General features: G+C 41.9%; 1 protein-coding gene across 3 annotated transcripts in view; it reads right to left on the reverse strand.

Moving 5' to 3' along the window:
* Positions 1–3,735: 3,735 nt before the first annotated feature.
* Positions 3,736–16,763, reverse strand: part of RASSF8 (Ras association domain family member 8) — an 88,152-nt gene continuing 75,124 nt past the window's right edge. For all 3 annotated transcript variants that reach the window (XM_030449801.1, XM_030449818.1, XM_030449810.1), the window contains 3 exons: positions 11,952–12,841; positions 9,188–9,332; positions 3,736–8,028 (listed from right to left, as the gene is read on the reverse strand). In XM_030449801.1, coding sequence (XP_030305661.1) covers positions 7,907–8,028; positions 9,188–9,332; positions 11,952–12,841 — 1,157 coding nt within the window. In that variant the 3' untranslated portion in view covers positions 3,736–7,906. The remainder of the gene's footprint in view (positions 8,029–9,187; positions 9,333–11,951; positions 12,842–16,763) is intronic.

The following is a 16,763-nucleotide window of genomic DNA, read 5'->3' on the forward strand; positions in this document are numbered from 1 at the left end:
CAACAAAGGGTAGTTCAAGCTCGGCTCAACTTCTCAGGTTTCTCTTCAGCTTTCTAGAGGAGGCAGTTCTACCTCACTGATCAAAGGTCATCTCACGCTGATCGTGACTGCTAAAGTCAAATCATCTTTTCTGGGCACATAACATTTAATGAAAAGCAGTTTGGTACACCTGATAAAAGGGACATGCTATTGCAGCTAAATTACAAGTAGTAATTTATGAGAAGCTTCATAGGCAATGACAAATTCCAGTTATTCCCCATTTAAAGGCTGTCCTGATTTTTATTTTAGTAACAACTACTGATGGGTACCCTGTAATACCATGCCACTCGTTCCAAAGCTGGGTGATTCCTTTCACTTTCCATCACAGGGTAGTGAATAGGACTTCAAGGCAAATACAAATTCTTCCTCTCTCCTCCCAGCTCCCTTTTGTTTTTAACCAGAAAAATGTACATAGACAGGTAATTATTTGCACTCATTTGTGTTTCAGTGGATAGTTGTTTGGGTTTTTTTAAGTGGACTTTTCATAAGCCCAGCTGGAGCTCTTCTGAATATTCCTACAAACTTTTGCTCATTAAAAAGAAATAATACAAAAAATTTCTTCCCTCCACCTTGACCCACGCTTGAATATTAGATATTTTATATTGTATTTTATCACTTCCAATTACTTTACTGCTTTCCTCCTTCTGTAGAAAGGTAAAGCAAGACAAAGGTGTAGCTGAAACAGTAAGTGCAAAATAGCACATGCAAAAAAGACAGAAAACAGCAGCATAATTCTGTATTTTGCAGGAACAGTATATACAAAAGCTATTGGGGAACAAGCCAACACAAAGGTTATTAATAAAGTAATTACATTATGAGACAGGGTTGCAGGACATAGCTTATAATTTGCAGGCCAAATGTGTGTTACTGCCCTGGAATCTGTCCTGTTGACTGGACTTCACATTATTTTCTTAATTCTGCTCCTCTGTGATCTACCTGTGACTCAGAGGACTGGAAACTGAAATCAAAGTCTCATACACTGAACCTGTGTGCACCAAAGCAGGTATGGGAGATTAACACCCAGCTGTCAGCTCTTGCAGCTGAAAACTCATTCTGCTGTAGCCAGATTTCACCTCCATCACCTTCTAGATGACTGAACAAAAAAGTGTGATGATACTGTGATGACACTCAGGCTGCCAGAGACTGCAGAGGTCCCTACAGCCTCTCCGTATCCAGGGATTCAGATCAGAAAAGCCCCTCTATAAATCAAACTTTAGTTTGCATGAGAGACAGATACATGTCTTAGCCAGGAATCAGGGCAGGGCAAATACAGGTTCACAGGACAGGAACCCCAGAGCTGGCTGTATGACATGGATGAGGCACAAACAGACTCACTGGAACTGGCATGAGGACACTGGCAGTGTCTGAGATGATGAGACAAATGGTGAGGCTGCTCCATTACATTATCATCTCCCTTTGCATCAAGTTCCCTGTTGCACTAGCACATGCCAAAGAGGCTCTTTTAAAGTCACCTAATGGACAGCAGCTCCTGTTTTACAAATTGATACAGACAAGGGACTTGCTGCAAAGGATGGAAAAAAAAGTACACTGCATACCCACTTGGAAAAAATTAATGATGAAGCAGTGGCTGACCTAGAAAATATTTCATTAACAGTAGCTACAATACCAAAGGTAGAAAATCCATCATTTTCAAGAAAGGCAATAATGAGGACCATTGCTCATTGTGCCCTACTTCAGAAAAAAGTCAACTTAGTTGAAACAATCATTAAAAAATGGGATTATAAAGAAATACCACTTATCTGACAAGGATCTGACAGGCAGTACAACTCAGCAGAGCTTCTGAATGAAACGAACCATAGATCTGGTCTAGTTTTGCAACTCATTAGTTGCCCAGTTACCCTGAGCTAGTTAGTGCTGCAGCAGTCAGGCACAAATACACCACTTTGTTTTTGAAAGGCAAAGCAAAAGATCAGAACCATTAGTTGTACCCCTGGCTCTACTAAGCATGCTGGGAAACCTCAGTTACCATGAAACTCAGCCAGCTGACTTGCACAGGAGGAGGAAAGGGAACCTCCCAGGAGCAGAGGTCCTCTACAACTGACATGGTCCTGCCAATATGCGTATCACGTGCTAGGGTTGCAGCAAAGCTCATGACATTCTTTGTTATACTGCCAGTCACCACTGCTACTACTGATAGCTCATTTCTCCTCACATCTATCAAGACTGGGCTCCAGCTGGCTTAGGAAAAGCCATTTTTGGGGATAATAGACTAAGAACTGCATTTAGATGGTTTAAATCACAAGTCTGCAGCTGTAGCAAGTTCCCTGCCTTGATTAACACATGATCTCAAACCATCTTCACAGGACCTCTGGTCTTCAGAACAAGAAGTAACCAGTTCCTTGTTCAAAGCTTAGCACCTCCGTGCTTCCTCAAGCATCTGTGTACCTTGTATTTGCTGTGTGAAGATTCTGTTCCTCTCTCTGATCATCTCCAAACACATCTCGCCTCTTTGTTTTAAGCTACACTTCCTCTCTGTCACTGACCAATTCTATTTTTTCAGGTTTAATATTAATCTTAGTGACAGTTCCCTAGCTGAAAACAATTTATTCCGTTCTCTTACAGTTCCTGTGCTGTATCGCATAATGGCCCCACACCAACCAATTGATTATCCCACACCTCCAGCTGTCATTTAGGAACATTCATTGTGCCCTAATGCTCAACACGTGACCTCTTCTGAAAGTGTTGTTCTAGATGCACCAAGTGTTAGCCTGGCCTGCCTTCAGGCTGAGTGTTCTTGGACAGACAGAATTCCAAAAGTTGTATCACAAGATGTGTGTGAGATGTACAATGCAATTCCAGCAAACCATGAAAACTGTTAAGACCCGAAGTTTCAGAGGGGAATTTATTATATGGGAGCATATTCAATATCTTTTGTCAACCATTCATGAGAATAATAAAAAATATAAGCTTTTTAAATGACAAAAAATATAGTTACATATAATACAGATTTTCATCTTGCATTGAAGCAGAGCAGTAATAAAATGCTCACTCGTGTTTTCACAGTTAGTTTGCATTGTTTCTCTAGGTTAAAGCATCAGCAACTCAAATCTTCCAGTCAGAAACCCTAGTTAGTAGTTTCACCATGGGGTGATCATGAGGGTGAACGTTCTCTGCATTTTGATATCCTTTACAAATAGGGCAGGCATACTTGCTCCATCTCAGAACTACTCAAATGTTCGGAGGGTCCAGCTCTGCTCGAAACAGAGCATCCTTGCTGCAACTGAAAAGATTTTTGCATCAGAACATGCTTTTAGGCCCAATTCAGAAACACATCTGTGGAATACTCAAGAATGTGCTCAAATCTCCGTTGGTTCAGAGGGCTCTGAGTTGATCCTTTGTGACCACCTCTGCTTGTTCTGCCCCTCACAAGCACTGCACACTGGTATGAAACACTAACCAGTAAGTGACAGCATGTGTAAGTTGCTTGCAAGACCACAAAGGATTAGAACATTCTTCAGCACTCTGTTTTACTTGAGACCTCAACAAATTCACTGCATGCATAAATTTATGTATATACTACACACACTTACCCCCATCCCTTCCCTGCAATATTATTGCAATAATTCTTTGCTGATATAACAGTTTATATACTGAGTTTCACTTACTTTGTTTTCTATAAACATCTGAGGATAGAGGAAAAAACTTCCGAAGAGAGCTAGAACAGCTTTCAATCAGTCACTATATTGGCATTGAAAGCTTTATTTTGAAAACTTTAAGCAGCAATACTGAATAAATAGACAGAATGATTGTTTTGTCATATCCATACAACCGATGGCCTTCATCCAAAACATTAAAATACTGTAGCAAATAGAATAAACATGCATGTTTCAATGTTCTTAAAAAAAAAAGTATAATATAAAAGTAACACTTTGACATTTATTTTAATACAGTACAGACCAATAGAGACTATTTTCTGGAAAAAATATCTGAAGACAGTTTTGTTATTTACATGGATCATTAAGGCCCAATTCACTCAAGTTAATGCACATCAGGAATTTATATGCTTCAAGATAACTCACTAAAAATTACAAGCTCGGGTTTTTTGCTCATACTCATATGACCCCAGTTCACTAAAATAATGCAATGCTCTTCATGTCAAAACCAAGGCAATTGTTGCCCCAAGAGGAGATTTTATTTCACTACAGGATCTTTTCCCTCTTACCTCACAGTGAAAGCATGTTTGCATAATGCTAAAAGCTAGCAGTAGTTCTCTTCAAGAACTTCTTTCCAACTTGCTAGGTTTTAGAAAAGCAATCTCAAAGCTAAAACACCATTTCCAGAAGCAATTCAGGCACTTGGGAACCTACGTCCCACTGAAAGATAACAGGAGGCAGGTTCCTAGCTCACTGTTCAGAGTGGGGCTTGGGTTTCTCTGTTGCTCGGGCATTCAGCATTATCTTATCTTAGCCTTAACCTACTGGCTTTTCAAATGGTCAACACACCACCCACCCCTTTTCCCATAACAACATAGCATCACCAGCAAAAATAAACTGTATCCTCATGGATGAGAGAGGTAACACAGTTAATTTCCATTAGTAATAAATTATAGAAGTTCTCCATATAAATTCCCTGTGCACTGGAAAATAATGCTTGTGTATTCAACACAAGCCCAAAAAAAAAAAAAAAAAAAAAAAAGAAGAAACATTTTTATCATGCTGGCACTTGTTAAAATTAGTATGTGTTGCTTCTTTTCTGCTAATGCCCCATAAGGTTTCAAACATTTCTGAAAAATTGATTTTTTTATATTTGTAAAGAAACAGTGAGGTTCTGCAGTTGATCAGAAGCAAATTTCTTAATGCCATAAGGTGAGGAATTTTTAAGACTGTAATATATTGTTCAATTCACATTTAATGCAAGAGCATGCCATTTCTTTTTGGTTTATTTACAGAGAGGGTGAAAATGCTACAGAACTTTAGCCTGGGTGAAATTCAATAAGCAAGAGGAGTATGGTGGGGGCAGGGGAATTTGTCAGTGTCTCACAAATGACAGGTTTGGCTACCAAAGCCTCTCCTTCGCAACAACAGAGGCTGAAGCTGTAAATGTTTTCCAGATCACCTTGAAATACATTAATGCCCTGACAAGGAGGGGCCAGGCAGTGAGGATGCAGTGGCCACTCCTGAACCAGCTCCAGGCTGGCCCTTCTGTCAAACAGCTGCTGAAATCAGCTGATGATATTTTTTAACTTAATTGGCAAATTCCTTCCTCAAATCTATTACAAAGTCATAACTCAAGCCCTCCAAAGCTGCTCTTCCCCTTCCTTTTAATCCTGTTTCTCCTCCCTCCATCTTAAAGAATAACCTGGCTGAAAAAGAGAGTGGTTTTTATGATTCAAGAGCCCAGTTCAGCTCAAACTGACATCTGTGGGAGCTGGGCCAGTCACTGAGTATGACAAAACATTAGTTGGGTAAGTATGCTGATCTGCCCTTCATCTCAGTACAAGACTGAATATGCAACAGGCTTTTCCTCTTGTTTCCCCCCATCCCAATGCAGCATAATTTGGGCCAGACTTTGCAAGGTGCTGAGTGCCTCAGTTCTCTAACATTAAGAGGTGCTGAAGATGCAAGATATCCACTGGAGAGAGCTGTTTTATTTCTGTAAATTCAACCCAGAATGTAAGGCATATATGCTTATATGCTCAAGTACCTTGGACAGATAGTGTCCCCAAATTATGTATACTTTACACTTTTTTAATATATATATATATATATACACATTCTCTTTTTTTTTTTCTTTTTTTTTTCTTTTTTTTTTTAATACAAAGTTATGGGCACAGTAAACATGAGCACAGAATTGTGATAAACTAACACAGTAAAATCTGTGAGCACTGCAAAGATTCTTCAGGTAAGAACATCTAATTTTCCAGTTTGCTCACAAGGCAGGAAAAAAAAAAAAAAAAAAAACCGATAAGTTAAACAGTAAAAATTCTGAATCCATTTGGAAAGGTCCTTTATATATTCACAGCCTTATCTGTTGCTGTTAAGTCTAAATACAGCAGCATTTTAAGAATATATGATGCCATTAATAAGTATAAAGGGAAAAAATGCATTAAACACTCAAGAGTCCTTCATCTTGTACTATATCTTATAAAACTTCCATTTGTCAGGGAACTCCTTTTTGAAAAAAGGAAACTTAAATTAACATTTATCTGCACATCAGTAAATCAACACAAGAGGATGCTAGGAGTTAAGAATTCCTAAATATTTTCTATGGCAAAAAGCTTTCCTACCAGTGGTAAAATCCTGATCAAGGACATCAGGAGTTCTGTCATTTTGCCAGTGAGTGAAGTCCAGGCATTCAACATTGCAGCGAAAGCACAGTGACCCCCCTCATGTCACGGGGATCTCCAAGGTGGGGGTGACAGTAGGAGCTGCTGTTAGAACGTATCCCTTCTCTGTCTCTCCCATGGGGCCAGCCTCTGAGCATGTACATATCAGTCACACTGATGCCAGCCACTTTCTCTACAAACTTGATATCTGCTTAATTTCCAAAGCCTGTAACTGACCTACTACTTGGTAGTGTCTTACTTTATGCATGGAAACCATTTTGTCCAACCCTTACTTTGCTTTAGAGTGACATCAAGATATGATAATGTAATCTTTCCACATTTTTACTAAAGTTGCTACCAAGTATGTGAATTTCCTGTCTGTAAGCTTTACATTCTGTAAGTGACTGAGTAGCAACACATCTTTCAAAGCTCCTGAGGCTCCACCATTTAATACTGGGAACCTGGAATGGAATCCTGGGCCCACTCAACTCAGTACAAGCCCTGCTATTGACTTCATGGCACTCTGCCAAGTGTCTTCCACAAAACTTGAGCAAATTCTGGGAGGCTGGAAGAGGATGCTCATTTGTTTTGTGGGGTTTTTCCCTCCTCCAACAGCAAGATTTACTGCAAAACAAGAACACTGTAATGGCTAGTGGAAAAAACAAAGTATAAAATCACACACAGTGAAAGCCTCCTACACTCGGTAAGATACATGAAGACAACTTCTTACGTTGTTCATTTCTCAAAAGGCATATACAATGTGGCAAAATATTTCAAATATACATTCTATATAATAAAATATCATCTAACTAGTGCATCCTCAATCATATACTGGAAATACTTTTACCAAGCCAAGGTTTAAATTCCATAAATCTTTTGAACACTAGGTGCTTCATTCAAGGCAGATTCAATAGCAAGTAAATCTCACAAGCTCACTTTTCAAGCCTTACAAGGTAGCGATGGATGGAACATGACATCATGACCCACAACAGAAATTAACCAAGTTAGTGGTGAGAAACCATTTTAATGGTTCAGCACTCCACAGAACTCTGCATTGTGAGCTGTTGTACTTGATCAAACGGTGGATGGTTGTACATGCAAATTAAAGCCACCTTATCAGACTGACACACAGCCATATGTGACTGTTCACAAGTTAAAAATAAAAATATAAAAGGTCAACATTCACACGTCCATTGTTTAAAGGGAATAAATTAAACCTCAGATAAGTTGCATACATGGTTTCCTTCACCCTCAGTCTTTTATTTATGCCTATACATGGAACAATACTTTCCCAAACACTTCTGAAGTGGCAAAAACAAATAAAGGTTTTTGCACTCTAGCTGTGTTGACAGCAAGTTCATCCTTGCCAGTTATGAACTGAGACAGTGACTCTGTCTCCTTAGCATCAGTGCACAGGGTATGGCTCCAAGTGGTGTGTTGGAGGAAGAAGAAAAAATAATATGGTGGCTAAACAAAAACAAAACAAAGAAACCTTCTTCCATTCGCCATTGGCAGAGTAAACCAAAGGTGTATTTTGTCCAAGGTACCTTGCCAGGTCCTCTCCAGAAGAGGTATGTACTGTCATACATAAATGCCCTCTGGGTTAAAACCAGATGACAGGGGGTTCTGTAGAATCCGAAGGTTACTGGGGAGTTGCCTCGATGAGCCAGGGCGCTTCAGAGACCCAGACTGAAATGTTGGCTCTGCACAAGAAAAAGGGCAGTTAGAAAAGGCATCATCAAGGAGAAAGTCTGTAGGACACTGTTCCTCCTGCTTACACCCTTAGTGCAGAAGAAAACCTAATACTGCATATAACAAAAAATGCAAATGCCTGAGTAGGAAGTGATGAGATCTGAGGTGCACACCACCTCCTACTCATTTCAAAACAGAAAGATGTACCTACCCACTGTAAATACTTTCCCACAAGGAATATGCACATGGATACCTACCAACATATTTACTAGTAATGTGCAGCAAGAGCTTGAACCTATCCGTAATTCAAAGGTTCAGCTTCCTGGCCACTTAAAAGAGAAACTCTGTACACGTGCTGACATTTAAGGCCTAGTGGTCTTTTCTTCTGTCCTCACCTCTCAGTTTTCCCAGAGCCTAGAAATGTTAGAAGGTCTTCTGAGAGAAGGATCAGAACCAGCCAGGGAGAATGCTGAGAAATAGACCACTTGCAAGCAGGGTCCTGGATAAAGCACAGCAGAGGCTGAGCCACAGCAAAGCAGTTTCTGCTCGTGCCACAGCTGTGATGTGCATTCAAAGTGCTACTGAGTTTCTGCCCAGGAAATTCTAAATTCTGATGTGGGCATGTGCAGAAGGCATGGCTCACACGAGGGGCAAACTCCGTCTGCATATGCCATAACAGCCATCTGTGCACAACTTCTGGATGGCTGGAAGCCAGGCTGGATTAGCTGGATTAGCTTCCTATTCCCACTGGCTGCTGTCTGGGATGTCTCGAGATCCAGACACATTCCTTTTTCTACTTGACAAAACATCTCCTCAGAAGAGGAGGAGCCCAGAAGAACAGCAATGTCAGACATGCAATCACACTGCATGCCAGCTTACATACTTGCAGCCCTGGTGGCCACACTTGAAAGCTACCAGCCTAATGGGTTACTGATGGGACAAACATGATGAGGCACAGCGGAACAGAAGTTATCTACATACTGCTCTTCATTTATAACTTGCTAACCTCTTGGAATGAAAAGAAATATTTGACAGTGTGCTTTCTTAATATTTTGCTCCTTCCTTTACTTGCAGAACACTCATTTGATCTATGAGAGCTAGAAATAACACAGCAGGTAAACACATCACCGCCCCTAGTGCTGCCCACCACAAGTATTCTGAGTGCTGCACCTCTGTCAAGCTCCACATGTGGGGCCTCCACCTCAACAGGGTCTGCTGGCAGCACCGTGACCTTTGTTCCTGTTTGCTGGATGAACTGTTGGAGATTGACTTGTCGCAGCTCCTTTGTCAGCTGCTCCAGTTCTTGTTCCCTGTCCTGTCAGGAAAGAGAAAACATCTGCTGAGCAGCAGCATGCACATTTCGAGACTCAAGTAGGTAAATAATGCTTCTCCTTTTCAAGAGAAAGCCTCCAACCTTTAAATTCAAAAGTAGATTGAAGAGCTGAAGGCATTTTACTCTCATAATTAAGATAGGAAATCAACATTCACTATTACTTATTACCACTGGTTTGATTACATTGCTTTTTATATGACTAGCAAATCTTTCTCATACAGTCTGAGAATTGGTATAGCACCAAATCTTAGCTCTGTTGGAAGTATCCACGTGACCTGGAATGCTCATTTAATTCTCTTCCTAAAAGGAGAGTAACTCCATTTTCATCTTGTTCCTTGATTTTTCTGTTTACAGTGTAAGATTTTATGGACAGAACTCTCTCACTCTGCAAGTGTATTGTGTTTTGTACAATGAGGCCCAATTCTGGCAGGTTCAGTAACTCTTCTAAATTGTGAAACTTTAGTGAGATCTTTCACCTGAAGAAGGGGAGGATTTTAGTTTTCTGGTTTTGCTTTGTTTGGTTTTTTTGGTTGGTTGGTTGGTTTTTTTGCTGTTGTTGGTTTTGGTTTCTTTGCATTTAAAATCTTTCTCTAGAAACAGGGAGAGCAGAGTGTTGTAGCTGATCCTTATGAAGATAGCCATATATTGCTGCAAAGTAATATTATTGAGGTGGCTAGAGAAAAGGAATGAAAGAGAAGAGGGAGGACAAATTAAAAGAATTTCTCAGATGCTACTAAAAATGTAATCTTCCTGTTCTTATCACTTGAAATCTAGTGAGCTAACATTCCTTTTCTGAAATTTCCTTTTCTGGTTTCAAATCATCAGTTCTCTGAATATTAATATTTAACTTTCAGTGTGCAAAAAAAAAAATAATCTCCATTTCTTCCCTCCGAAACTGTAACACAGAGTTGAGTTTATTTTCTCCTGGACTTTAAGGTTAGTGCATCTTTAGGTTTAGAACAAGCTTGGAAGATGTGAATCCAAGAAAATGAAACCCTAGCCTATGAAAAAAAATAAAGTGAGATTTTAAAATTCAATTACAGCCTTACTGAGTGGTACTGAGCATAGGTAACATAAATGAAGAAGAGCTGATAATCTCTTTTAGCGGAAATCCTTAAGCATAGTGGGTCTGGAAACTTAGGAGAGGAAAATATGGCCAAAACTGCTTGAAGTTTTCATCTATTTTGCCTTGGATGAAAATACTGCAATTTTTTTTTTTTCCCTCTTCATTTAGTAAAACCAGCTTATACTCATATGGTGCCAGGTGCTCAGGGGTAAGGATGCAAAATCCCTTTACAAGTTCACAGCAGATTTACCTTACTGCAACTGCAGGGCTGTGGAACATAAGACTGTGAATCCCAGGAATACAGCAGGAATCACAACCCAAACTGATATGTGATGCCTCACTCCTATCTTATGTGGCACATTAAAATCCCAGGAGCCACAATCTTTCTTTCACCCCATCCAGCTAGCAGCTGGTTTTCTATTTATAATTACTCTTTCTTGCTCTATCAAGTTCCAAGTGATATAATTAATTTTAGCAAGGAACCAGACACTGGATTTTCTTTTAACATGTGTCACAAACACCTGAGGTGTAGAGATAATAAATCCTTGAATACCACCGAGTCAGACAGGGAAACAAATATGGTATTCTTTAAAACAAGAGCCCTGCAAGCGAAAAGTTATTTTAGTTTTCATCCATCTTTCCAGGTGCTGCTTTTGGACTGTTCTTGTTAATCTAGTTTGGTGGCAAACAAATCTGGCAATGATCAGAAGTTCAGCCTCATAGCTCATAGCCTCATCATAGTTTTTTAGCTACGATGGTACAAAGTTCCCTGAAAATTAACACTATGAAAATATTTAAAGACAAGTACTTTTAAAGGTGTTAGTTAGGCAGAGTGCACTGTGGTCCCTCATAGCAGGCAGCAGCACAATAATCCCCTTCTAGCCCTGAATGTGATATTATTCATCTAGGAGACATTATTTGCCTGTGGCGTATAGAAGCCCAGACCCACTAGCACAGCAGCAGCTCACTGGTCCCCCTCAGATGCATTGCCATGGCTGTGCCACACTGCCCTCAGCCTGCCTCTGAGCTGGTATTATTCTGGTATTTCTCTGTCAAGGACCATTGCATGGTGAAGATCCACTTGAAGTGATTCCTCAGAGCTCACCAGGTAGTCAGGGAATGGTTGTAAACCAAAGCTCTAATGGACAAAAGAAAGCAACTGATGAAAGGAACTGAGTCAGCAGGTAAATAAAAGAAAGGTGGCACTCAGCACTCATCCTGCAGCAGCTCAGGCCTTCTGAATAGCCAGGAACATAAACACTAAAAGATCTGTTAGTTTATCTTGAGACAAGGAACCAGCTACGGCTTTTCTTTACAGATCATGTGAATAAGTAAAATACACGCAGGTAAAATGAAAACTGTCTGCTCTTCAGAACAAAATCTGAAAATGAAAGCAACACTTTCTTATTTTTACCCAAATTCACAGTGGAAACTTTCTTGCACTTCCTTTTGTAGGCTCCAAATCTGTTCAAGAAAAACTCATAACAGTCAGGTCTCCAACTTTTCTTTGTTATGGATAAAAAGGATGTTCTTACCTGTAACCGTTTGGTAGCTTGGCCCAAAGACCTTTCTACAGCTTTAATGCCATTTTCCAACCTCAGACTCTGCTGGCCCTGAATATCGATTTCACCCTTCACCTTCTCAATCTTTTCCTTGACTTCTTCTTCATTCACTTGGGATTCCTGAACTTCCCGCTGCAACTTCTCTGCTTCAAGGCCACTTTCCATGTTGTGGATCTGAGACACGTAGTCCTTCAGCTTGCTCTCACACTCCAGGATCCTCTGCCTCATCTCCTGCAGCTGCTCCTTCAGCTGTTTTTCGTTCTCCTGCTCGATCTGCAGCTCATTTTCCCAGAACTCTTCCTCTTCAATCTCCACTTCGTTCCTTTTGATCTTCTGCTCTAGTTTGAGAATTTCTTCTTCCAGGCTGGAGTTGTACTTTTGTTCCCAGTAGTGGATCTCAGCTTCGTTGGACTCCAGCTGTTTCTCGATGCACTGAAGTTTCTCCGTCTGGAGGTGGATCAGTTTCTTCAGCTCATCCGCCGTTGTTTTACAGTTGTTAAGCACCTTTTGCTTGAACTCGGATTCCTTGCTTTTCCCAAAGATGTCCATTAACCCTTTGGCACCCCCGGTGAAGGTGAGGGATTTCCTTTTCGGCTCCCTCCTCTTCATGGATTTGTCGCCGGGAGGCCTCAGCTTGGCCAGGGGCGGTAAGCTTTGCCGGTAGAGAGTCCTCTCCGGGATGCGAGCCACGCTGTCCGAAGTCGGCCTCTCGCTCAGCGAGGGCCCGGTGCGGCGCAGGATGAGCTGCACGTCGCTGGCGTATTGTCCCCACTTGTTGAGCGACACGATGGGGTTCTCGTGTGGCGCCAGGTGCCGCTCCGTGTCCCGCCATTTCTCGATCAGCGTGTACCGGCCCGTCCGACCTGCAAGGCAACCGCAGCGCTCAGCGGGGACGCCCGCCAGGGGGCGCTGCCGGACAGACACAGCCGCGGCCAAAGGGAGGGACCCGCGCGAACACGGCGCCCCCTGGCGGCTCCCGGGGGAGAGGGTAGGGGGGTTTTGGGGGTGTGAGGGTGGGATGGGTGGGGAAGGAGGGAGGCTGAGGGGGAGGCGACACGGGGGGAGGGTGTGGGGAGGGGGTGCGGGAGAGGTGGGGGCGGAGGGGACGTGGGGCGATGGGTGTGGGATGGGTCGTGTGAGTGTGGAGAGTGAGGGGTAAGGGAGTTTGGGGGCATGTGGGACTCGAAGTGGGAAAGGGGTGCGTGGAGGGTTGGGTGTATGTGAGGTGTGTGGGAGGATACCTGTAGGAGGGTGTGTGTGTGGGGGGGGGCTGTGGGTTTGGGGGGGGGCTGAGGGTGTGTGTAGGGCGCTGTTTGTGCGAGGTTGGGGTGCAGGCGCTGCTGCAAGGAGCCAGAGGTGTCTGACTGTGCGGCACGGCAGAGGCAGCAGCCTCAGACTGCTCCCAGCACGGCCTCTGCACGGTGCTCATTTCAGCTGTAAAGGGGCCCGGGAAATCCTCCCCCCAGCAGCAGCTGTCAGTGACTGACACTGCGCACACGCAACTGGGAGGGCACAGCTCCGGCTCCGGCTTCTTTTGAAGTCTCGGACCTTAAAGCAAGTGACCCAGCCATGCTGGTATCTGGCAAAGAAATGCATCTGGGGCTGTTCAGCCTGGAGAAGAGAAGGCTCAGGGGAGACCTCATCACTCTCTACAACTCCCTGAAAGGAGGGTGTAGCCAGGTGGGGGTTGGTCTCTTTTCCCAGGCAACTCTCAGCAAAACAAGAGGGCACGGTCTCAAGTTGTGCCAGGGGAGGTTTAGATTGGACATTAGAAAGAATTTCTTTACAGAGAGGGTGATCAGACATTGGAATGGGCTGCCCAGGGAAGTAGTGGATTCTCCATCCCTGGAGATATTTAAAAAGAGACTGGATGTGGCACTCAGTGCCATGGTCTGGTAACTGCAGCAGTAGTGGATCAAGGGTTGGACTTGATGATCTCTGAGGTCCCTTCCAACCCAGCCAATTCATGATTCTATGATCGAATGTACATCTCCAGAGGAAAGACACAAGAATGGAAAAAGTTCCACATGGTTCATACAGCCACATTAAAAATAAATAGATAAATAAATAAATAATTAAATAAAGAAAGAATAAAAAGGCTGTGTTTGCTTTTAAATTGTATCATCAGAAAGGCAACTTAAAGGCCGGCCGAGCCATAGTTCACCACCCGGTGCCCCCTGGTTGGTTCAGACCGCGGGAGAGCGGCTCGGGGGCACTGCCCCATGGCACCAGCACACATGGGCCGCAGTGTGAGGAACCTTCACGGAGCAGAACACGGCTGCCTAAATCTTGGGCTGCCTGCACAGCCTCCTCATCTGAAACAGCACCTCACGAGTCCCCCTGGGATGGACGCAGCTTTCAGAAAGCAGTCCGAATCCTTTAATAACACTCATGATGTTTTTCTGACCTCTGTATTGCCAGCCAGCTGTACAGTCAATGAAGTATGGTGTAATTTTTAAGGTAAGGGGAAGTACAACTTCAATCTATAACTTCTTTTGTGCTTCTAATAAATACACTTTCAGTTTAGCTTAACAGACTTTTTCCTCTGAGAGCCCTTATAAGATGCTCTGAATGCTATGAAAATACAGCATTTGAGGTTTTCCACTATTTTTATTTTTCCTAAACAGTCTTACTACTGTGAGACACAGCCTTTTTCAATGCAGAAGTTTCCCATATCATGAAAGTCTCTTCACTTAAAAGCCACAAAATTGTTCACAAGATGTGAAAGATAAACTAGTTTTTAAAGCCTGTCATCCTGACAAATTTCTGAACAGCCCCACAATTGCCATTAAAACTTCAGTAGCTACTCTAATGCATTATATATGTCCATTTCCATGATAGATCATAATTCAAATGAGGATTTATTTCAGCACACAAAAATGTCTAAAATACTTGTCATACATGGAACTGTGAGGTTGGGGAGTTGGTATAAATGTAGTTATCAGTGGTAACCCATTTGATCCACTTTCTTTCTTTACCTGCAGTCACTGCACTTTTACTAAAAGACCAAAGTAATCTTCATCTCCAGCTGGAAATCTGCCTCTGGTCTTCAACCACAACAGCTGCACGGTATCCCCACCTCAAGTTCGCAGAAGATAAGTTCCACTGTGGTGATTCACATATTATGAAGCCCCCTAAAACCTGATATTGTGAGCCCAGGCTTGCAAAGAGATCCCAGATACAGCTACTGTGTCAGAAATGGTTTCTCTCATTCACTTTTTCACAATTAGCTCCCACTACAAAGAATAACAAACAACAAAAATCAGCAGCACAGGCACCACCCAGAAAACAGGCTGCTTTGGCTCATGGGTCATAGTGGTGGTAGTTAGCTAGCAAAATACGAGACAGTGAGGTCCCCATTCACTTCCAGGTTAGGAAGTGAGAGCTGAAAGAGTACATGAAGATTTGACTGACAGAAGTCAGCAAAACAAGGCAAGCAGCATGAGAACAGCAGTGCATCCCCCCAGACGCCATACAAATAAGTGACTTGAGGGAAGCACCGGGAGGAATGAAAAGAAAAAAAGAAAAAAGAAAAACAACTATCAGCATAACAACATGCTTGGCCTACAGAGATTTAAAGCTTATTCCAATTAAGCATTAGAAAAAAAAGTTACTACAACAAGCTACAAAGTCAGAGATTTTTGCTAACCCAAAATATTGTTCATTGATCCATGAAGATTTATGGTTTGTAGTAGGCACCAGTGTCATTATAGGAAAAATAAACCTAGTGCTGTGTGCCATAGTGTACTAACAATAAAATCCCAGAGAAGAAAAAATGAAGTAAAAACATACTGCAGAACCCAGGACAATTGTTGCATTTTACCACTCTATTTTGCTAATCTTAAAAGCTTTCACCTTGTAATCATGGTAATGCTACTAATGTTCTTGTTGTGTCAGAAACAGCCAAGTTCAAAGAAGTCTTGAAATCATAAACAAGAGTACTTACCACTAGGGGAGTGATCAGCATGCAACTTTTATTCACTTTACTATTAAATGCACTACTTAAAGAAATATAACAAGAGGGGAAAAAAAGAAAGCAGGAAAGGAGAATAAAGCTAACAATCTTAACCAAAAGTGAATTATGGAATTAAGCGAGGAGTTTTCCAAGAACTATTTCCATCTTAGCTAAGTGGTCCAAAACAACACACAGTCCTAAATAATGAATTCTGCACTCAAGACCCACATAAAAGAAAGTGTTTTGTAGAAGTAATACTTACAGAGTTCAATAGCCACACCTGAAGCTCAGTACCAGTCTGAAACAAAGCCATCCTCCCTCATCACCTACATTTGCTGTATTGAGTCTATGTATAATGCAGATGAACGATACCCGGACAACCACAACTGTGAGGGTTGCTTCCATTAAAAGGGATTAATTCACAAGTAAAAAGAGTGAGCAAGTTAATTCAAAACTAATGACAGAATATTTCAGAACATAGGCGTCCTTGTAACAAATGGCTTGTTTTGATGTGCTATCACTGGCAAGGAGAAAGCAAGCTCCTGGGGTTGTTGACAAAGAACAGTTCAACACCTGCATGCTGCTTCTTGTCTTGTATATTGTCCATAGCTTTCTGAAATAGAAATTGTTTGTGCTTACACAGCACCTGGCAGAACTCAGTCCTACCTCATTCATGCAAACCTTGTAATTTAAAAAATTAGTTACTTTTGTATTCATGTAGTTTGTCCCATGTCAGCAATGTATGGCACTCATTAAACCATAGTGGCTTTTTTCTCAGCTGCATATTGAATCTCATGCAGATTTATGAAGTATTTCCAGGTAAAGGTCGA

This window comes from Calypte anna, chromosome 1 (assembly GCF_003957555.1).
Source record: "Calypte anna isolate BGI_N300 chromosome 1, bCalAnn1_v1.p, whole genome shotgun sequence".
NCBI classification, from domain to species: Eukaryota; Metazoa; Chordata; class Aves; order Apodiformes; family Trochilidae; genus Calypte; species Calypte anna.